This window comes from Balaenoptera borealis (genome assembly GCF_965194805.1).
Source record: "Balaenoptera borealis genome assembly, chromosome: 2".
In the NCBI taxonomy this organism is placed as follows: domain Eukaryota; kingdom Metazoa; phylum Chordata; class Mammalia; order Artiodactyla; family Balaenopteridae; genus Balaenoptera; species Balaenoptera borealis.
The window spans coordinates 14,809,274-14,832,342 of record NC_138867.1 but is presented as its reverse complement, the minus strand read 5'-3'; the positions used below and the strand labels follow the sequence as shown (position 1 = coordinate 14,832,342).

Sequence of the window (23,069 nt, the reverse complement as noted above, 5' to 3'; positions counted from 1 at the left end):
ATAGGTTATTATAAGATATTGAATATAGTTCCCTGTGCTATACAGTAGGTCCTTGTTGTTTCTCTGTTTTATATATAGTAGCGTATATGTGTTATCCCAAACTCCTGATTTATCTCTCCCCCATCCCCTTTGGTAACCATAAGTTTGTTTTCTTTGTCTGTGACTCTATTTCTGTTTTGTAAATAAGTCCACTTGTATCATGTTTTTTTAGATTCCACATATAAGTGATATCATATGATGTTTGTCTTTCTCTGTCTGACTGACTTCACTTTTAACAAGTCAGGGTTGCATTGTTGTTCAGATCATTATTGCGGCTCCCGGGCTCTCAAAGTGAGCTTGGGGTGGTCGTCTGTGACCTTCACTGCTTCACTTACACACTCGCTGTGTTTTATTGATTGATTCTTTTCATATTAAGAAGATAAGGAAATGTTCACTCTGTTAGTTTGCCTTCTTTTATTGGGGTGAAAAAGGGTTTTCCTAATGATGAAATATCAAGTTCTTACACCAAAGAGGTCTTCTCAGGACCAAACTTGTGGCTGTCATTTTGCATCTCAACTCATGGTTTGAATTCCTGTGGGCTAAGCTTAAACCTGAGTAATCGTCTTTTCTTTATTTTCTCTTTGCCAGTTTCCTTATCGTTTTGTATTTATTCTGTGTTACAGTGGACATTTAAGCTCTCTCAATTGCTTTTTGGACTGAGATATAGTAGAAATCAGTGCTCACGAAGGCAGGCTAGTGTGTGTGTGTGTGTGTGTGTGTGTGTGTGTGTGTGTGTGTGTGTGTGTGTGTGTGTGTGGCTAAGGAGGAGGGGTGAACTAGAGGTGAACTAGCTTCTAGCAAGATGAGCCCAGTTAAAGGACTTAATCTTTCTGAGCTTCAGTTTCCTCATTTGTCAAAAACAATAAGGATTATGGAGCGAGCCGCCTCACGTCTGTGGCACCCCGGCTGTGAACTCACTCGGGCCAGAGCCCTTGCCCTGTGGTTCTTTTTCCGAATCACAGTTTCCCACTTAAAAATGTTCCATTAAATTTTATATTACTACTTGTGTGTGCCATATACTGAAAGTTAGTTTTAAAATCACAAATTGTAAAAGAATACATTAAAATATTACTTTAAATAAAAATAACTTCTTAGGTGCTGGAAGCCTGATTTGCGAGTTGCCTTGCACTTCCGGGGCCAGGTTCCACTAATCCACCAGACAGGGCGGTTTCGATATAGGGGGCGCTCGCTCCCGCCCGTGTGTTCACACGCCCTCCATCTGAGCGGGTGGGAGAGGCTCTGCTTGGTTTGCTCTTCAAACCCTGCCCAGGGGTCCTGGAGGTCCTGGGCTTGGAGTCGGGGGACCCTGAAGAATTGACAGCCATCAAAGGAGATTCATTCTCATCCCAAGTTTACTCTTGGTTTGGAACGTTCCAGAAACACAGTCTGGGGAATTTCGAGGACCGGGGTCCATGAGGCAGCTACCTGTCCTCTCTCATGCCTTGCGCACGGACGCACAGGCATCTCTCTCTCTCTCTGTATTTCTGTCTCCACTTCTGTTTTCTCTTTTGATTGGACGCATAGGAAAGAACCAGAAAGGGTTTTCCGACCCGGATGACACAGCAAGTCTTGGGCCTTGAGGTGGCACTGCCAATCACAGTCCAGCTGGACAGTGGCCATTGGCATGTGGGCCCAGAGTGGGCCTTCCTGAGTCAGAATACTGGTGCCCAGACATTTGCTGTGCTTTCTCCTGCGCCTCAGGTTTGGCGGTGGAGTTTCCGGGGGTCGTGGCTCTCCGTGCGCTGGGAGTGATGGCCTACGTCCCCCGTCCTGTGCCAGCGACTAGAAGGGCATCCAGTGGACCTGCACACACCCTTCTTATTTTTACTCAAGTTTTGAAAACATTTCCCACCCTGTGTTGGTCAGGCAGCCACGCCAAGTAGGATTGTAATCTCCAGCTTTGACTGACCCGTTCCTGGTGTTGCCTTTTGTAGGGACAGACGCCCACGTGTGTCGTCACTGTTCTGCCCCCCGCATGTATCTGTGGAAACTGTGACGACAGGAGTCCACGTCCCGTTCTGGGTGTTATGTGGGGTTTTTTGAACATTTTGGCATCAAATAAGAAAAGTAGGTGGTGTTTTTCCTGGGACAGCTACTGGCAATGGTGTTCCTGCTAGTAAGGGAATGTTCGTGTGGGGAGGCTGCTTGCCCGTGTCTTAGGGAGGCTGTGTTCCTAAACGGGGTGACCCGGGGTCAGCCCTGCTGACCTGCACAGCTTTGGTACACTGATAAAGGACACTTGATCTTGGCCTTCCCATAAGTGGCCCTCCCAGGATGGCAGCATTACTAACTCAGAGCTCAGTCTTGATGTTTTGGACATTTGAAACAAATTAGATAGCTGCTTCTCTGTACTGTGTGTTTGTTCGGATCTTTAGTGGGTGAGTGTATAACTTACTGTCCAATCCTAAGTATGCCGGACAAAGTGTCAAGCAGGATACTGTGGTCTCTCTGATCTGAAGTCACCTGTTTGTTCTAATCCACACAGTTTCTTATAGTTTGTTCAGCTGTTTCAGCCTTGCTCTCTTTGGCAGCCTGAGAGAATGTCTCATTTTCTAGCAGGGAGTTTAGGAGAGACAGGATGGTCCTCAGCTCTGCGGGGCTGACCGGCCAGCTTCAGGCTCGTTCACCTTGACGTAGAAGTGGACCTTGTGGTGGTCGGTTCAGTCCAGACACTTGGCTCAAGGGGTGTAAAAGCCTCAGTCCTAGTTCTGGAACATCATGGCCTCAGACTGCGAGGGAGAGGGTCTGGGCTGTGTGAATCTTGTTGCCGAGCCTAGGATCTTGACGGGGAATGGTCATTCCAGGAGGCCCATCTTTGTGTGCCCGTGATCTTGGACAATGTGTATTAGAGTGTGATCGGGGTTCATTCACCTGGAAAGGGATTGGCTGGAGCTGGGGAGGCAGAGCCCTGGCCGGGCTTCCCATGAAGAGGGGGAGGAGCGGGAGCAGGGCAGGGATGGGCTGGAGGACCAGGCCAACCAACAGGGCAGAACCAAGGTGGGGTGGGGGCCGCGTGGAAGCCCTGGGGCTGAAGTCCAGCGGCTTGCATCCTTGGGTTTTCGGAGTGAAGGAGCTGGAGGAACAAGAAGATCATCGACAGCTGTGGCAATGCTGTCCGTCTTGGAACTGCAGAGTGGCTGAATTCCTTTTGGTGGACCCTGGACAGGGTCAGGTGCATTGGAATGGGGTCTTGAATGGAGTGTGGATGTGAGCTGATGAGTGGTTGACCACAACTGAACGGGCATTTAAAAGGCAGGCGCCCATATGACAATTGCCCTTTCAACCCTGCTATCTAGAACATTCTGATGCTTTAGATTGGTTAAAGTGGGATGCCAAGGGACTCCATAAGTGGTGTGTAAATAGGGAAGTGGACTTGGAGTCAAGAAGACCCAACTCTTTCAATTATAGGCTGGACGGTTTTAGATGAATTGCTCTAACCTAGTCTATTTATGAGTGTATAATTTCCACATATTAACTTCATCGGGTTGTGCAGGAGCATTAAATGAGATGAAGATGTAGAAAACAAACTTATGGTTATCAAAGGGGAAAGGAAGTGGGATGGAGGGATAAATTAAGAGTATGGAATTAACAGGTACAGACTACTGTACACAAGACAGATAAGCAACAAGGATTTACTGTATAACATAGGAACTATATTCAGTATCTTTTAATAACCTAAAGTGGAAAATAATCTGAAAAAAATATATGTAACTGAATCATTTTGCTGTACACCTGAAATTAACACCTGAAACTAACAATGTTGTAAATCAATTATACTTCAACAAAAAATGAGATGAAGATGTGAAAATATCTAGCAAACGGTAAATCCTCATTACCTCTCAGCTTCTCTCTTTCTCAGGCATGCCCATAATGGTTCATGGAACTCATTACTGTATGTCTGGCCCCCCTACCCCCTACCCAAGAGCTGGTCTTCTTAGAAGCCTCTTTAACCCCTGCCACTGTGTCTTGTACCCAGTGTATGCATTTATTTATTTATGAAGGGAGAGGCCCCAAGTTCAGCTTGGATTTGGATCAGTTGTGAGGTATTGCTTCTAGGTTTATGGTTCATGGACTCAGAGAATGTTTGGATGGGAAATGCCTGGGGAGATCATTGCAGCTCAGTGTTTGGAAACCTAGCTATTAATACGTAGGTTCCTGTGCCTCACCCCAAGGATTCTGCTCTCCCAGGTCCAGAATGGAGCCCAGGAATCTGTATTTTGAAAAAGTGTCCTGAGTAATGTGATGGTCAGTCAGTTTGGGGAAGGACTTATCTAGCCAGTGTGCACTTTACAGATGAAAATACTGAGGCGTAGAGAGGAGGATGGAGGTGTTTCTCACCAGCTGTGTGATTGGGGCCAAAACTCAAACTCTGCAGGTGCCACTGGGCAGAGACACAGTATCTATCCCATTGCCATTTGCATACAAACCCATGTAAACCAACCGGGCTGCCATGACAACAGCTGCTTGACCTCGTATTTATTTCTTTCTCCCCCTCTGTGCGTCTGGGTTTCACTGTCCCTTTTCTGTACACCGCCACCCCGCCTTCGTCCCTCTTATCCTCCTGTGCTCCACTGCAATGCGTGACTTTGATCAGATCTCTTCTTTCTTCTTCTAGTGCCTTTCTGTGACGGAATCTTGCAGTTAGTATTTAACTTACTGGTAACTCAGCCGGAAGGGGCAGCACAGGTTGACTCACCCAACCCTGCTTGGAAGTCAGCTTCTACTGAGCTGCAGTGACCACCTGGGACAGGCGTGAGACAAGGTGGATGGGCAGACAGTATACACTAGGTGGCGCTAAAGAGCCCACCGCATGGCCCGGTGCTCCTGACTTGATTTGCCTGTGGCTTTTCTCTTAATTCCATTGCAGAGCTGGGGTAAAGCAAGCCTGATTTCGCCTTGCCTTGACCTCAGATGGACTTGGTTCCACTCCTGCTGCGCCCTTGGCTCCTCCCACTCTCTGGGCTCAAGAACGCAAACTCCCCGCTGCTCCTCCCCACTGTCTTGTGGTTTGTCCACCATGCCTTGCTCAGCTGGGCACGTTCCCTGAATTCACTGGATTATCGCCACCGGTTTCTACTGGAGCCAGCCTGACTCGGACCCTTTCTGGTTGCTGTAGTCTGATGCCTCCCTGCCTATGGGTGGCTTCCAAAATTTCTCACCTCCCTCTGTAAAGAAGCTCGCCTCTTTAGTTTTCTGCATACTTCTCACCTCTTGCTTCTAATTCACTCTTCTGGTCATCACAACTAAAGAAGTACTTTGGTGAAAAAAAAGAAACGCTTCCGAGTTTAACTTAGTCTCTGATTTGCAATGAATTGAGTCATTATCTTGCTCCATTGCATGATTACCCTCTTCTCTCTCAATTACTTAAAATCGTATATTTTGTTGATTCCTAAGAAATATATCTCCCTTCTCCTTGACATACCTTCATGTTTAAACAGGTTTGAAATTGGGATGCATTTTACAATTCAGAGGGTCATAGCTTATTTGCCAGCTTCTTTTCCCCCTTAGTGGTGTATGGTTTAGTTTCACATTGCATCTTCAGCCAGTATTTTTGCAGGATCTGGATAAAAGACCAGGAAAAACTGAAGCCAACTTCAGTGAAGATTCAGAATTTTGCGATATTAAGGAAGATGGCTGCCAGTATGCCTAACACTTGAGAAGATGACAGAATTATTTTCCAGAAAAATGTGATCTGCACTTTGAACAATGTTGGATAAATCATATGCGGTCCTTCTTTTATGATTAGAGCCACTGTAATATTAAATATAGCCAATGTACACGAAGGACTCTATCTAGGCAAAGTCTGTGGTTCTATATATTTCAGTAAAGGAGAACTAAACCTCCTTTTTAGATCTCTCTTTTGAAAGAGCTACAAAGCAAACACTGCAGATTAATTCCTGCATGAGAACTGTGGAGGGTTCTAGTGCTTTTGTGCATAGACTTCCTTTCTCTGAAGACAAAAATGTGTATTTTAGCTGTTGACAGCCTTCATTTCATAGTACAAAGTGGGTTATGCTTTACCCAGAAATGAGGGTTGGGTTTTTACACATGGGATGAGCTAAATATCCCATGGGATGTCCTTTTCATCCCTTACCAAAGAAGTTGTTCTGTTTGTTTTTGTGAGCTATCCCTTTCTTTGCTTTTACAAGAAATTTATCCTGTCGAGCCATTTAATTTGGCCTTGCAAAACTTATCATGAAGTAATGGAAGAGTTAGTTAGGCTTTCCTTGTGTATCAAACAGATACACAACTAGTCGAGAAAAGGTGTTTTAGCAATTTGTAGTTAGCCGCGGAGCAGAGGTCCACAGAAGATCGCTCTAGTGCTTTCATCTCCTTTTCCATCCTGTAAATTGTCCACATAGCCCATCCCGGGGCTCTGGCCTCCCTGCTCTTCCTTCCTCCAGTCCCGAACCCCACGCACACCTGGCATCCTGAAACCAGTAAAGGGACAGGGAAAAGCTGTGGCCTTGAATGATTCGCGCACAGAAAGCTGAGACGATGGGCGACCTGAGTGTAATTTAGTTCCCAGCCTGTCATTTTCCTTGTTGAGCATCTTCGTGGAGTGAGTGTCTAGCTCTCCTGTCCGTGGCTTATGGGCAGTGAATGCAGACTGGTTTGATATTAGTCAAAGCCCATAATTTTTTTTAAATTATTTTATTTATTTATTGTTTTTGGCTGCATTGGGTCTTCGTTGCTGCGCACGGGCTTTTCTCTCATTGCGGCGAGCGGGGGCTACTCTCCGTTGCGGTGCGTGGGCTTCTCGTTGCAGTGGCTTCTCTTGTTGCCAAGCACAGGCTCTAGGCGCGTGGGCTTCAGTAATAGTGGCACACAGGCCCAGTTGCTCCGCGGCACGTGGGATCTTCCCAGACCAGGGCTCGAACCCGTATCCCCTGCATTGGCAGGCAGACCCCCAACCACTTCTCCACCAGGGAAGCCCCCAAAGCCCATAATTTGATAGGAAAATTTTCTGCTTAAAATCACAGCCCATTCCAAAATGGATATCATTTGGGGGTTCCCCAGTCTCCTCTATTTTTTTTTTCTTTTACAATTAGTAGAGGGTTTACCCTTATAGTTGTTTAGGTTTTCCCTGGATCCCTACCTGTTTTCCTTATACCCTCCCTTGGCTCTGAGCATACGGTTGGGTCTTATTTCTTAGCTGGCCCAGGTAGCTGAGTAGAGACTAGTGGTATAAACCATCCCAACAATACCAAGTGGGCTCTGGCTGTTGGTGACTTGAAAACTAGATTAAAATTCAAAATGATGTAACCGAACCAGAGAACGAGAGAAGAAAGTGTAGAAGAAAGAAACAACAGGAAGAAAAAAGCAAATAGACAAATGTATCCAATATAAAAATGAATCAGAAATGATGCTATACAAGCATGGCTAGAAATCATCCGTGGACTGTAATTATCACAAGCTAAATATGAGTCAGCTGGGTAACGTGGTATTTTTTTTTTTGGCCGCGCTGGGTCTTCGTTGCTGCACGCAGGCTTTCTCTAGTTGTGGTGAGCAGGGGCTACTCTTCGTTGCCGTGTGTGGGCTTCTCATTGCGGTGGCTTCTCTTGTTGTGGATCACGGGCTCTAGGCGAGCAAACTTCAGTAGTTGCAGCACGTGGGCTCAGTAGTTGTGGCGCATGGGCTTAGTTGCTCCACGGCATGTGGGATCTTCCCGGACCAGGAATCGAACCCGTGTCCCCTGCATTGGCAGATGGATTCTTAACCACTGTGCCACCGGGGGAGTCCCAGTGTGGTATTTTTTAAAGCAGTCATCCCACTGGGATATAGAGTTGGACACAACTTGCTAAAAGAAAGTGCACATAGTGAGTTGCAGAACTTTATCTTCCCACTAGCAGCTAAATCATACAGTATGTATTTATAGGACAGATGGGTATTCTTATATACATATGGTTTTATATATGTATGAAACTTGTATATAATTTTATATATTTATATATAGCATATAATTGTCATATGTAATGTTTACCTACCATGATATGTACGTGTATATTATAGTTGTCCTATATAATGTTCACCTGTCTTGGTTTCCAAAGTCTTGATTACCCCTTGTCAGATAAATGTTATGTCAGCTAAAAGAAGTACATGTAACTGTCTTAGTAAACAGAAATGATATTTTAATTTAAAATGGTATTTTAATTTAATTGGTTATAAAAAAGCCCATCCAGCTGCAGAAAGATATTTACAAAAGCTGGAAACTTAGGAGTTGGTAGTGCTTCTTAATGGTCTCACTTCTAGGATCTGTTGATGCAGTCACAGGTCCCTAGTCTAATTTGGGGAAAGGCCAGTGTCCATGGCCTTTTTGTTGAACTAAAAGTGATTTTCAGGAGGAAAAAAGCCTTTATAGGGCTGGCTGAATGGACGTGTGAGCTGTGCCGTCGCACAGAGCCCGGTGTTCAGAAGGCCCTGCACGTGGGGATTAATGCTCTGAGGCCGCCATCTTGTAATTCTTAGTACTTCCATCGTTGGATACGTGTTTTGTCAGTGAAGCTCAACAGGACGATGGAGCACATGCTGGGAGCATGGGGCCTCAGCTCACGTGTGGGACCTCCTCCCCGGGATGGGGTTCTGGCCGCCTTCTCCCAGCCACTGGGCGCCAGCCCTGCCCACCCTCCCCCTCTCCACCCCACCCCGCATGACTGCCCTGGGTCCTCCGCCCAGGGCCGTGGCCAGGTGGCATCGGTAGGGGGAGGCTTGTGTTCCACTGTGACCGCCCGCCCTTCGCTGGGGCCTGAGCACAGGTGTGAGAAGGGTCCTCCTCAGGCACAGATCACCGTCTTCGCCCCGGCCAGCAGCGCCTCGGAGAGCAGAGTGACGGGCGGGCAGGGGCCTCACCCCGCCCGGACCCAGGTCCCAAACACGCCCTGGAGTCGAGGCTGCAATACTGGGGGGAACTCCTGTTTGTTGTGGGTTGGGCCTGCAGTCTGGTGGGGAGGGGAGGTTGACTTCTCCATCCCCAGTGAGGTCTCTGCATTTTCACCTTGCACCGGACCTGCAAAATTACGTAGCGCCCCTGAGTGAGAAAGATGCCTGTCCACAGCCGCCCCTCTTCAAAGTCTGTACTTTTATCATTCTGCTTCCCGTGACCTCATGGGCATCGTGCAATGTGACCACAACCCGTCTCTGAATAATCGTTCTGCAGCATTCAGGAATCCTCTGGCTACCTGTGTGCAGCCATATTTGCTTCAAAATTCCCCCCGTGGGTGAGGGGGTCACCACGTGTTTCTGTGAATTCTGTGAACGGCAGATTGGCAAGGTCACCCTGGGGCTTGGATCAGGCTGTGCCATGGGATGTGCATGGGCAGGTCCTAATGGTGTTTGGTTCTTCTCCTGAGAGCTGTTCTATACTTCAGAGTAATTCTCAGCATCAGCCAAGCAGATCAGCACTTACAGGCACTCAGAGCTTAGGAACGCAGCAGGTTTCAACAAGGTGTTTAAGAAAATCTCTTATTATGTCTTTACGGGCAGGATGGAGTAACATGGATGGAACGTAGCGGCCAGCTGGATGGCCTGTCATATTCATAAAGTGCTGATTCATAAACTAGGTCACTGTGGGAGTCACAGGGCTCCAGTACCGATCGATCTCCATTCACCTCCAGCAGTGTGGACATGCAGATCTCAAATGTGTGGGTGTCATGATGCCGGACAGGAGAACAAATGTGATTGATGCCACCATTAAGGGCTGTGGGTTTGAATGACGGACCATGTCAAACAAGAACCAATGTAATAGGACATACTGAGATTCAAAAGTTGCATCAGAAAAATAGAATCCTTGAGGGTTTTAGCTGCCTGTAAATTCAAAATAAGCCAGTATGCTGATAGAGCTGTTAAAAAAAAAAAAAAAAAAAGCTGCGCCCAAAGGAGTTAATCAGTTGAAAACTTAATGACTGCACAAAATCCTGCACACACATTTTTAGAGCAGTTTTATTTATAATTGCCCAAAATTGGAAGCAACCAAGATGTCCTTCACGTGGTGAATGGATAAACGGTGGTACATCATATGATGGGATATTATTTGATAATAAAAAGAAATGAGCTATCAAACCATGAGAAGACAGAGGAACTTAAGTAAATACCAAGTGAAAGGAGCCAGTCTGAAAAGGCTACATACTGTATGATTCCAACTAAATGACATTCTGGAAAAGGCAAACTAGTAGATACAGTAAAAGGATCAGTGGTCCCCAGAGTTTATGGGGAGAGAGGGAGGCATGAATGTGTGGAGCACAGGGATTTTTAGGGCGGTGAAAATACTCTGTATGATACTATAATGATGGATACGTGACATTATGCATTTGTCAAAACCCCTAGAATGTATGACACAAAGAGTGAGCCCTGCTGTGATCTATGGACTTGGTTAATAACGTATCAACATCGGTTCATCAGTTATAACAGATGCAAGATGTTATAACACTGAAGCAAGGTGTTAGTACTAGGAGACACTGTAGGTGGGATGGGAGGATGGGGGAGGAGATACATGGGAAGTCTCTGCACAATCTACTCAATTTTTCTGTAAACCTAAAACTGCTCTAAAAAATACAGCCTATTAATTAAAAAAAAAAAAAACTGTATAAGTAGAGCTATGGAATCCAGAACAAATGGATTTAAGGCCCGTCCTGGTTCCCCCACTCTGTAGGGACCAGATGCCCAGTGGGAGCATTTGGTCTGAAAAGAGTCACACCTGGAGCCTGGCCAGAGGTGAAGGGACCAGGGATGTTTGTCATAAAGAGGTGTGAGCGTAATCCTCGCTTTCTGCAGTCTTGGTGGTGGTGGCTGGTGTCTTTGAGGAGCGCTCCTGGCATCTCTTCAGTCAGTTCATCACACCCTGAGCAGACATCCTCTTGAAAATTGGTGACAGCCCTTCCAGCTATTTTCATGTGATAACAGGAGGTGGAAGAGGCAGGAGCTTGTGTCTGGGAGGTATTTAGCAGAGTGGTGAGAGAGCTGGCTTAGAGCCAAGCTGTCTGGATTCCTGGATCCTGTCTGGATCCTGGCCCCGCCTCCCCTGATCTTGGGGCCTTGGGCAAGTTTCTTAACCCCTCCCTGCCCACCTGCAAAATGGAGTACCTTCCCCATGGGGTTGTTATAAGGATTAAATGAGGGAATACATTAAATGATGTCTAGAACCGTGCTCGCACTCACTAGACATCAGCGGGTTTATTCACTGCAGTGTGGTTCTGGAGGGCAGAACTAGCGCCGCTGGGTCAAGGGGAGCCAGCGTTAAGGGCACTTTCTCACTCCTCTGTTTTAGCCTCTTGCACTCTTGCTGTTCCCTGCGCTTACCCTGTTCCCGACCTGGAATGCCTTTGGCGCTTTCCACCTGGCGAAGTCTGACTGCTCTAGGGAGTCAAAGCTTAAACACCCACCTTCTCTCGAGAGCTCACTCTGCCTTCCTTATGCAGTTAGCGGCCCTCTTTCCTGCTCCCACACCCTTTTGGAAAGTATTGATGCTTGGGTTAAACATAGTTGTTTACTTGTCTGCTTCCCGGCTTCGCAGGGATTTAGTCATCAGTGTGTCCCTGCAGCTAGCCCAGTGTCTCATAATCACTGGTTATGGAATGAAAAGGGAATTTCCCCTTCCCCCAGTAATAAAAGGACACAGTAGGAAGCTGGATGCCGAAGACATGCTGAGCTCCCCGATATGAGATGTATTTCAGTAGAGGTGGGTGATTCTCACTGAGGGAATCACGGGTTGGATGAAAGTGTAGTCTTCCTCTGAGTGGTGCCACAGTGCACCAGCATCAGAATTGCTTACGGCCCGCAGACAGGGATTGTTTTTTTTGATGTCCTATGAGACAGTTTTCATATTAAAAAAAGAGTGGTTTGAAACAATTCTGTTCAACTACCTTTTAAAAAATAAATTTGGATTAAGTAAGGTTGAAACCCTTGTTTTTCTTCGAGCTTTCAATTTTAGCTAACATAACTTACTGTTTTGTTTATAAATCGATCAGACTTTAGCAAGCATTTTCAAGAGAGTCTTTGGTGAATGACTGGTTTTATTAAAAAGTTTCACTGTACTCCTTTCAACATTTTAAACAGCATTTGTAAATTTTATATTTTCCCTGTCCCTTTAAAGTATTTTATTAGCAGAGGTTACTAAGGTTCTACTAAGAGACTCAGGAACCAACCTGATTAAGCTTCCACCAGCCAAGATGGGCCACTTGACGGTCAGTAGGGATGAGACTGCAGCGGGCTGGCGCACATCATTCACAGTAACACTAAAAAAAATGTAATGACCCAAACCAACTGTGTTGCCTTTAGAGGATACTAAGGAACTGTCTCGTTATCTTGAAGGCTGGTAAATAAAGAGAAAGAATCAAGCGTTGATCCTGCCTTTCCCATGAGATCCGTCTCTTCCGGTCATCACACATTGATGAAGGGGAGTTTCTCTTTATCGATGTGACCCAGCTAATACCCGTAGCAAGAATGAAGGGCTCCTACCCCTGGGTAGTCCCTGAGGAATTAATGCCAGGCAGTCATCGTGAATGGCTGCTAATGTCACAAAAACAGAGACACCAGACAGTATGTGCCTCCTGATGGGAGCACACACCTCCACCTATCATGTAGGAGAAAAAATTGAACCTAACTCTGGTCAAGACTCTAGATGCAACTGCCAACTTTTACAGTCTGCAGAAGGGGTAAAGGAAAATGTTAAACTAAACCACAAGGATACAAGGAGTGATTCTCAGACTCTGGAAAGCTTTACTGGACAAAATGAGTCTGTTTCTTCCACAGAAATTTTAAGCAAAATAAATAAATAAATAAAAGAGGAAGAGAAAGAGAGAGAGATGGGTGGGCAGGAGACCTATAAATTACAGGAAACTTAAAACTCACATCTATCCATTTCAATGTATGACTTTTTCAGATTCTGTTTCAGTCTTTTACTCTGTGTGTGTGTGTGTGTGTGTGTGTGTGTGTGTGTGTGTGGCGTGTGTACATGTGTGTAAAAGATGACTGGGAAGATGTGAATGCTGACAGGTATCTGATGACATTAAGAAATTAAAGCAATTTTATTAGGTGTGATAGTGGTATTGTTAGGTTAAAAAGTGCTTTTTTTTAAAAAAATAAATTTATTTATTTATTTATTTTTGGCTGTGTTGGGTCTTTGTTTCTGTGCGAGGGCTTTCTCTAGTTGTGGCGAGTGGGGGCCACTCTTCATCGCGGTGCACAGGCCTTTCACTGTAGCGCAGCCTCTCTTGTTGCGGAGCACAGGCTCCAGACGCGCAGGCTCAGTAGTTGTGGCTCACGGGCCTAGTTTCTCCGTGGCATGTGGGATCTTCCCAGACCAGGGCACGAACCCGTGTCCCCTGCATTGGCAGGCAGATTCTCAACCACTGCGCCACCAGAGAAGCCCCAAAAAGTGCTTTTTTGTTTTTGAAGATAAATGACAACAGTTACAAGTTAAGTTATATGATGCTTGATATTTGCTTCAAATAATTTGGGTGTGTATGTGGTGAGGGGAGCTTGGTGGGTGGGAATATAGAAGAAACAAGATTGGCCATGAATGGAGAATTGTTGAGGCTGGGTTTATTATGCTTTGGTCTCCCTTTTTGTATATATTCGAAAGTTACCAAAATAGAAGTTTTAAAAAAAATGACTTTGTCTAACAACCAAGATCTCCCAATATTAGGCAGTTCCTGTAAAATAAATAAACTCATAGGTGTTCCTAAGATTTTAATTTCAAATCACAACTCTAAATTGTACTACATATTTTAAATTGGAACCATGGGACGAATTATCGTAGGCAGTAAAAATAATTAAAATACCAAATACGTGCAGGTTTTTCTAAGTACAAATTATTACTATTAGAACTTAGTTTCTCAAACATGTCTATGCTTAATTCTTGGGCTGCAAAGATGCTCCTCTACCAAGGAGACATGCAATCCCATACTGGTATGGCACTTCCATCCCAAGTAGTTGTTGGGTTTGCTTTCTCATCTGGCTGAGAATTCTTAATGACCAGTGAGACCCTTGGGCAAGATGCCAACTATACCCTGGCCCAGGGAACACGGGGGTGGGGGGGTGGGCATCCCCAGTGCTCTTGGGAGTTGCTATGGCAACATCCTCTAAATGAGGGCTTCTGGCAGCCAGGGCGGTGGGTCAAAGTCCTGTCATTCCCTAATTTTTCTATTCCTGGAAGATTGTAATTTCCACTAAAAGAATAACTAATGGCCTTCATTGCTTCAGTTGGTTTTGCATTTCTTTGGTTTTTAAAAGATACTTAAATGGCTTCCTGGCTAGCTCAAAAGACCTTTAAACTTGAGGGAACTTTCTCTCCTAGGGTTTTGCCTGACTCTGCAAAGAAGGCCATTCTAATGAAACATACTAATCTAACAGTTGCAGATTCCCCCCCCCCACCCATGCAATGTGAGTCACACTGTGAGTTACAACTCGCTTGTGGAGTCACTTTAGTGAGCCAGAGTCAGCATTTAAAAATATAATGGAATTGAAGGAAAGTATCAGAAGGCATCACACATTGTAAGGATAAATATTATTTTTGAAACTTTGGTTTCATTTGTATGTGTTTAGAGGTAAATGAATTTCTTATGGTGGATCACTATCAAAAATTTTGAAAACTGCCACTTCAGTGTGAGGTGGGGAAAACAGAGAGACTGGCACACAGACAAGCTCAATAATTAATCATAAACTGACAGTGAGGAGGTAAGCCAAAAAGAAAATAAATACCAAAAAACAACTTCGGTTAAATCAAACATAAGAGCTCAAAAATAGAGCAAGTGTTAGACCCATAGTGGAAGAACAAGTTATTGTTACTAAAGATGTGGGTGTTGGCATTTTGGGTTGTTTTTTGTTTTTGTTTTTTTAATTAATTAATTAATTAATTTTTTTTTTTTTTTTGGCTGTGTTGGGTCTTCGTTTCTGTGCGAGGGCTTTCTCTAGTTGCGGCGAGTGGGGGCCACCCTTCATCGCGGTGCGCGGGCCACTCACTAACGCGGCCTCTCTTGTTGCGGAGCACAGGCTCCAGATGCGCAGGCTCAGTAGTTGTGGCTCACGGGCCCAGCTGCTCCGCGGCATGTGGGATCTTCCCAGACCAGGGCTCGAACCCGTGTTCCCTGCATTGGCAGGCAGACTCTCAACCACTGCGCCACCAGGGAAGCCCTATGGGTTGTCTTTTATGTCTGCTCCTTCCTCTGCATATATTGTTCACCATTTATTCCTTTTTGGTAGCACAGTGCCTGGCGCAGTGTAGGCCCCCATAAATAAATGTTTATTGAATGTAAACACTAGTAATTAGACCACGTGTTTCAGAGGATCTGGGAGGGGAGGACCCTGGGGTCTGGGAATCTGTATTTTAACAAGCTTTGCAGGCAGCCAATCTGCTGGCAGTTGCAGACCAGTATTAAAGAAGCACTGACCTATTCTACCCACTCTGGCCCAGGTCACACACACAGGTGACATTAGAACCAGACATGGAAATTGGGTTGTCCACATTCTGGGATAGGTTTTACCCACAACTTCACCAGCATCTCATGTTGACCACTTCTCACCAAGCACATTGCATAACCTTCTAGTAGACGTCCTGGACTCCATGCTTCCTCCCTGCTCCACCTCATCCTCTCTGCTGCCCCCAGGCATTTTCCTAAACCACTCATCATTTCATTTACCTACTCTATACCTTTGGCTTTCTCTCTATTGTCAGTAGTGACGACTAAACTCCCTACATATCCTTCAGGGCTTGCCGTAGTCTGCCCCCAGCCTGGCACCTCAATTTCTTCTCTCTGCCAGTCTCCCAACTCTCTTGTTGTTTATCCCTCTGCTTCTGCAGGGGCCATCCCAGACCACTTGCATGCCCCAGGCACACCTCACCCTTGCCTGACTCTCATCTTCTGCTCATGTTGTATCCTCCAATTGGAACAGCTTCTATTTTCCTCTGAATTGCATCCATTCTCCCAGACCAAGTTCAATGCCACTTTTTATAAATCTTCTCTGATTTGGAGTTAATCATTTCTCCTCCTTTGCTTCTCTTTGCTGTTTGCTCATGTCTTGCTATAGCACCAAGACGCATTGCCTTGGACTTTGTTAGTGCAGCCTGTGTTCATCTCCCTGATGAGGAAGTAAGTTCCTAGAAGGCAGTATTCATGTGTTCTTTGCTTCTTTATACATCCCACACTGCCTTACAACTAGTATTAAATGACATTTCTGTTAAATTGATTTTTCTGAGTTATGATTGCACTGAAGTCAATATTAATTGGTAGCTTAACCAACTAACTTATGTAGAATGGGCTTCAGCCTCTTTGTGAAGGCTCAAAGCTCCTTGTGACTTCCTTGCCATTCCATTCCTTTATAAACCCAATCAAAAACAAAACAAAAAGTACTGTAGGGTTTGTGTGCTGTTCATGATAAAGAATTCTTTGTTTCCCTCTGGAGAGGAGGTGGGCAGATAGACAGAAGGGCAGTGATCTTAGAAAGGGCTAGCAAATTGGATCCCTAATAACTGCTATTTTTAAGAGATTGGTGGGGTGGGGGGTAGGAGTTAAAGAAATGGATGTGGCATAAGAGAAAACCGTAAGACAGAGGACAGTAAGCAAAGGGCATCTACTCTAGCTTCTCTTGTGCGTGAAAGAACCCTGCTGCTCTGCCTTTTTAATTTTAGCCCATCATGATTCTTCTCCAGGTCAGTTCTATTATTCCGTCTTTTAGCAGAGTGATATTTGGGCCATACCCAAAATAGCAAATCTTCTGCCCAGATTGGAGGTTAGAGTGGAAAGCCTGGCACAAAAGTACACATGGCTCCAGTGCTTTTATTTCCGTGACTTTGATGCCTATTAAGTAACTTTCATGTGATCACGTTGAGGGTGCTTTTGACACGTGAAATCATTATTGAATGTATTTTTTCTTTCTGTGGCAGAAAGTAAACCTAATTTTTGAAAAAAGGTACAATCCTCAAGTTGAAATAATGATTTGTCTGTTTTTGCTGTGATAGGTTCCTTGCACTGACTCCGTGGAGAGTGTATCACCTGATCTCCGTCATGATCCTTGGACGTGTTATTATGCAAATAATAAAGGATGTGGTTTTGTCTAGAACAAGAGGTAAGAAAACTCAGCATTCTTTTTTTTTTTTTTAAAGGGTTTGTGGAAGTCTTTTTTTTTTTTTTTTTTAATTAATTTATTTATTTATTTTTGGCTGTGTTGGGTCTTCGTTTCTGTGCGAGGGCTTTCTCTGGTTGTGGCGAGCGGGGGCCACTCTTCATCGCATTGCGTGGGCCTCTCACTATCGCGGCCTCTCTTGTTGCGGAGCACAGGCTCCAGACGCGCAGGCTCAGTAATTGTGGCTCGCGGGCCTAGTTGCTCCGCGGCATGTGGGATCCTCCCAGACCAGGGCGCGAACCCGCGTCCCCTGCATTGGCAGGCAGATTCTCAACCACTGCGCCACCAGGGAAGCCCCTCAGCATTCATTTTTATGGTATTTAATTTTCTAGACCCTGAATGTCTGACCTTTGTATGGGCAAATTAACTGAGCGGTCTTTGAAATGGAGCAAAATAACAGATTATATAGGCACTGACCTTTCTATTTTGAATGTTTGTTAAATATTATTTTTAAATTTATTAAATTTATTTACTATTTATTATTTATTTAAGTGATGTTGTCCGTAGTCATAGCTACTGCTGCTGGGCAAAAGGTTTGTGTGTGTTGGTTTCTCTTTTGGCTCTAAGTGCTGTTATTTTAAATACCATTTTGGTATTCAAGTAGGCTGCAGTGAGGATATCAGTTAAATATTTATTACATCCCACATGATGAAACTGGGCCATTGGAAAATGGGCTAGTTTATATAAATGTTTTCTCTGCCTCTGTGGAGAAAAACAATAAGTTCAGGGCTTAAAAACAATTAAGTAACGGTTAAATACATTTCTAAAAATGAATTGAAAAATAAATTCATTTTAAACACCAAATTTTTCAAAAAATTCAGGTGAGAACTTGAATTATTTAAAAAATTTGCTTAAGGTTTTCTGAGTAATTTAAGTATATCATACATCCGAGTCAAGCTTTTCCATACTTGGAGGAGCTTCTTTCTACCAGGGTTTGAGCTAGTTTTTGTAGATAGACAAAAATCCCTGCTTGGAATAATTGAGCCCCATGAAATTAAGTGAAATAAGATTGATTTGATCAAAAATAGCTAAGAGGGGGTTACAGTGAAGCAGTTGATTCCACTAAATGTAACCCCAGATGGAGGGATGATTTTGGTAGGGGTCCATATAGGTGGAGGCACATAAGAACTGTCCAGGGTCCTAGCCCTGGCGGGGATACTGAAGCTGCTTGTGGGAGGCACTCTTTCCTCCCTAACACTGACCATGGGACCAGGGGTATAGGCTGTTACGGATGTACCATCATGGTGTTCTATGGTGCGCTTTAAATCTGGTTTATATTTTAAGTCTTTATGGTTCTTAAACTAACTCATGTGTAAACCATTTAGAAAGATTGTTTTACATGGGTATGTTTCAAGGTTTGAAGGTGATTCCTTCATTCGCTGTTCTGGGAAGGTGAACCGATTGGTTTTGTCCAGCTATTGCTTTTCTTGAATCTGTAGATTTAGTTTATATTCTTGTACACATTCTTCCTTCTCTCCCTCTTCTCCTCCCCACCCGCCTCTTTTCTGTTTCAGAGAACAGACACCTAACTCTCTACCTTCTAACCCTAACAGGCACCTGGCCTGATACTTTCTGTTTACTCCAGACGTATTAATTCTGCCTAGAGGTGGGACATCCCCGAGCTGTAGGGCTTTGTGCTGGGGTTGGTGAGATCAATGCATGGTGATACCAGTGTTTCTGCCTTGATTCATAACTGATGGAGGAGAACCTGTTTCTCTCAAATTGATTTGGTAACATTTTCACCCTCTAGTTGCTCCCTCAGAGGAATCTTAGAAGAAATAGCCACTTAACCTATTTTACCTGCAGTCATTCTAGCTCAGTAGGGCAAGGGACCTCACAAAGCAAGCTGAGCATCTCGATGTTTTCAGTGGTGTACAAATTTGGTCCCAGTCTGGGCACAAGTTATAAGGAACGGACAAATGGTGGGGGGGGGAGCAAGGAGGAAGTGGAAAGACTTCGTGACTGTCCTTTTCTCACTCTAACGAGGACCGTTCCCTGCGTTGCCTCACCAGCTTGATGTTCTTGCAAACGTGCAACTTTCGTATTAAGTTGCAGGAAAGCTCTCCACTGCAAAGATTCAGTCCTTTAAAAAATTGGGGTGGTAGGGTGGGAAGAATACCTGTCTTCTAGAGCTAGTTGGCTCCATTTCTCAGCTGTGGAGAGGCCCCGTCAAAGACCGTATTGGTTTCCTATGGCTGCAGTGACAGATTACCACAAGCTTGGTGCCTCAATACAACAGAAATGTCTTCTCTTGCAGTCCATAATCAGTATCACGGGGCCAAAATCAAGGCGTGGGCAGGGCCGCGCTCCCGGATTCCTGGAGCGTCCCAGCTTCTGCCGGTTCCTGGTATCCTTGGCTTGTAGGGCATCTCTCCAGTCTGTGCCTTTGTGATTCCATCACCTCCTTCTCTGCCTGTGTCAAATCTCCCTGTGCCTTCCTCTTATAAGGACACTTGTGATTCCATTTGGGCCTCACCTGGATAATCCAGGACGGTGTCCCCATTTCATAGCCCATAACTTCGTCATGTTTGGTAAATCCCATTTTCCATGTAAAGTAACATGTTGCAGGTTTCGGGGATTAAGACCCGATACCTTTGGGGGCTGTTATTCAGCCTCCTACATAATCTGAACCTCTTTATCCTGTGAAATGGCAAATCCTCCTTATACCACAGGGTTGTCTAAGGGTCAGACAAGAGCGTGAAACAAAAGCACCTCAGTCAGTAACGGGGCCCTCTCTTCAGCTCCGACCTGCGACCGGAACAGCATGGGTCTGTTCACCCATCAGCCGGTCCACGTTGAGCGCCTTCCTCTCCCCAGTGCCTCTCTGCCCGAGACCACCTCTCACGCTCCAGCCTGTAGGGCGGGCATTTGTCACAGGCCAATCTTTCCGTCCGGGTTTTCACCGGGGGACGTTGCTCTGAATACAGTGTTTCTACTGCCTGAGGAGAAAAGGAGAGGCAGGACTCATGGCCGTGCTCTCCCAGCGCTCCCGGTCTGTGGCTGGCGCAGCACTGGTGCCTGCGTCGTCCTCTGCAGCCGAGTCTTTTAGGACAAAGGCCCATTGAGCCCCACGCATGGTCGGCAGGGGCCTGGCTTTGCAGGCCCTTCAGCCCAGGGCCCTGCGGTGATGAACTGGTCTCTGGGCGGCGCAGAATCGGCTTCAAGTTGGGTCCAGAGGCGGGGATGGTAGCTCCGTGGCTTCACCCAGAACCGCCTGGCTCTCATGAGCTACCCTGGCCCCACGGCAGGAGCAGTGAGGAAAGGACCCCCAGGTCACCTGGCCCCTCGCCTCTCCGCCAGCTTCCCCGCTTCCCACAGCATTTTTGGCTGAAGGGATTAAGATTCTCTTGTTAAGATTTCATTGTACCCCTCCTCTCCCTCCATCATATCTTTAATACCGTCTTAGGTACTTAATACGAAATAGGTGAGCAGAAGCGTGGCGATACCTTCTTGGGACTTAATCGTTGCGAAACCCAGGGACCCCGTGTCTCTGGTTTCTGAGTCACCGGTGTGGACGCCCTCGGCCGTGATGGATTTCTCGCTCACAATCTCGCTGTTGTGTGCTTGACTGTGTGCTCCCCAGAATTAACCCCTTCCTCTGGGCTCTGGGGATGCTTCTGCGGTGTGGGAAACTCCTCCTGCGGCCTTCAGTTTTTCTTGACCACCTTCTCCTTCTGTCTCTTTGCCAAAGAACCAGTAATTTCCACACCCTGCTGTCTTTGAGATGCTTTTCAACGACTGCACTGGGCAGTGGAGGAGGGCTGAGCAGGTTCCCGCACGCCGCCTGTGCAGGCGTCGCCAAACACTGTCCCTTTATGCCTTTCCTCCCGCCAAATCTGCACCATCCATTTGATGCCGCCTTCTGGTCGCGGTTGAACGTGGACCCACCTGGATTCGTGGCCTGTGAACTGTAGGCCTTTGTGCCCATGCCATGCTCTGTCATTCCCGCTTGCACCCTGGTGGCTCGTGTGAAACCCGGCTTCGGTCCCCGAGACCGTCCCTGAACCTTTGACCTTAGCCTTCGCAAGTTCTGTCTCCAGCCCCTGCAAGGCTGGCAGTCAGTCCTCGGTGCTTCCTTCTGTACGGCCCCACCCCGGCCCCTCACTCCCATTGCACCAGCTCCGTGACCCCAGTTCAAGCGCGCTTCTGCTCGGCCTCTTACACTGCACCGTCCTCAGCCCTGTGCTGCCCCACCCTGGTCTACGTTCAGTGATCGCGGCGCTGCTGTGCCCACCGTTCTAACGTCCTCGTTCCCTTAGCCAGCAACTGTACTCATTTTTCCAGTGTTTTTGTTATAATTAACACAATTGTATTCAGATTTCAGGTGTACCACATAGTGACTCAATATTTTATACATTGTGAAATGATCACTGCAGAAAGACCAGTTACCATCTGTCACCATACAAAGTTGTTACAATATTATTAATTAGATTCTGTATGTGTGCGTTACATCCTCATGACATATTTATTTTATAGCTGGGAGTTTGTACCTCTTAATCCCCTTCACCTGTTTTTGTTTATCTCCCCACCCCCTCCCCTCTGGCAACTATCAGTTTGTTCTCTGTATCTATGAGTCTGTTTCTATTTTGTTTCTTCACTTGTTTTTTTAGATTCCACATATAAGTGAAATCATACAGTATTTGTTTTTCTCTGTCTGACTTATTTCACTTAGCATAATACCCTCAGGTCCATCCATGTTGCCACAAATGACAAGATTTCATTCTTCTTTATGACCAAATATTTCATTGTAATATATGTATACACTACATCTTCTTTGTTTGTTCATCTAGGCAGAAAGCAAAACCAGGTCAATTGCACAATTCTAATAATCTGATAAAAGGATTCAAGCAGTTTGGAGAAACTTTTTCCTGTGGCTGAATTTTAAGAAGGATTTATCACATGCATATTTACTAGGGGATACTGAAGAACAAAAGGGACAACACCTTTGGCTTTTGTTCGATGGAAAAAGCAGAAACCACCTCTTGGCCATTTCTTTTCTTGAACTTCATTAAAACTGGTAGCGGGGAGTAGAGTGTCAAGGCATAGTCCAGTGAAGAAGGTCATTGGAGAATTAAGAAAGCAAATGAGATCTAGGTGTATGTGTGTGTGTGTGTGTGTGTGTGTATAAATGTTGATTTCACTTGAGCATAGATATAAGCTCAAAACACCTAAAGAATGAATAGATAAAAATCTCCTTTCTCAAATAGTAGTTGTTTCAGTTCTCCTTTGTCAGTACCATTTCAAAGTTCACCTTAAATACCACCTCTGTTACGGCTGCTTTCTTGACCAGCCACATTTTCTCTCCTCCCTGAACTCCCATGGCTTATGTTTCTTGTAGAGTTCCTACACCACCTGCCTCGGTTCAGGTTTGCTGGAGTGCGGGTTCGGTCTGCCCCACTGGACAGTACGGTCCCTGAGGCAGGACCATGTGTTATACGATGCTCCATCTTCCATGGTACCTATCCACGTGTTTTGCATGTAGTAGAACCTCAATGGATATTTGTGGACAACTTGCCTGAATGAGTTATGGTAGCAGAAGTATACGCTGTATGAACTGATCGTTTCTAGAGTTTTAAGATCTAAGCGGTCCATTTTAAATAGCTCAGAATATTTCTAAGTTGAGAAATGCCTCAAGAGGAAAATACCTCCATTAACATTTCACATTTACTTCTATTGCAGGTGCACAGTTGTGGAGAAGCTTCAGTGAAAGGTAGGGAACATTCTTTTCATGTTATGGCTAATGGAGGGCAGGTGGGAGAGGTGACTGGGCCGCCGAGATGCATCTCTGAAACCATAGTTTAGTGACAGTATTGATCATAGTAATCTACAAGAGTGGGAACATAAAGAAAAATACAGTCGAAGTGAGGGCGAGGATAAAATCAGGACTCGTTCTAGGAAATAGTTCGTGTCTT

At 45.5% G+C, this 23,069-nt stretch overlaps 1 protein-coding gene across 1 annotated transcript in view; it reads left to right on the top strand.

Moving 5' to 3' along the window:
* The window catches only part of RETREG1 (reticulophagy regulator 1), a 125,220-nt gene that overhangs the window by 16,390 nt on the left and 85,761 nt on the right, over window positions 1-23,069 (top strand). The window contains exons 2-3 of the mRNA XM_082380355.1: window positions 16,994-17,100; window positions 22,837-22,867. Of these exons, the coding sequence (XP_082236481.1) occupies window positions 16,994-17,100; window positions 22,837-22,867 (138 nt within the window). The remainder of the gene's footprint in view (window positions 1-16,993; window positions 17,101-22,836; window positions 22,868-23,069) is intronic.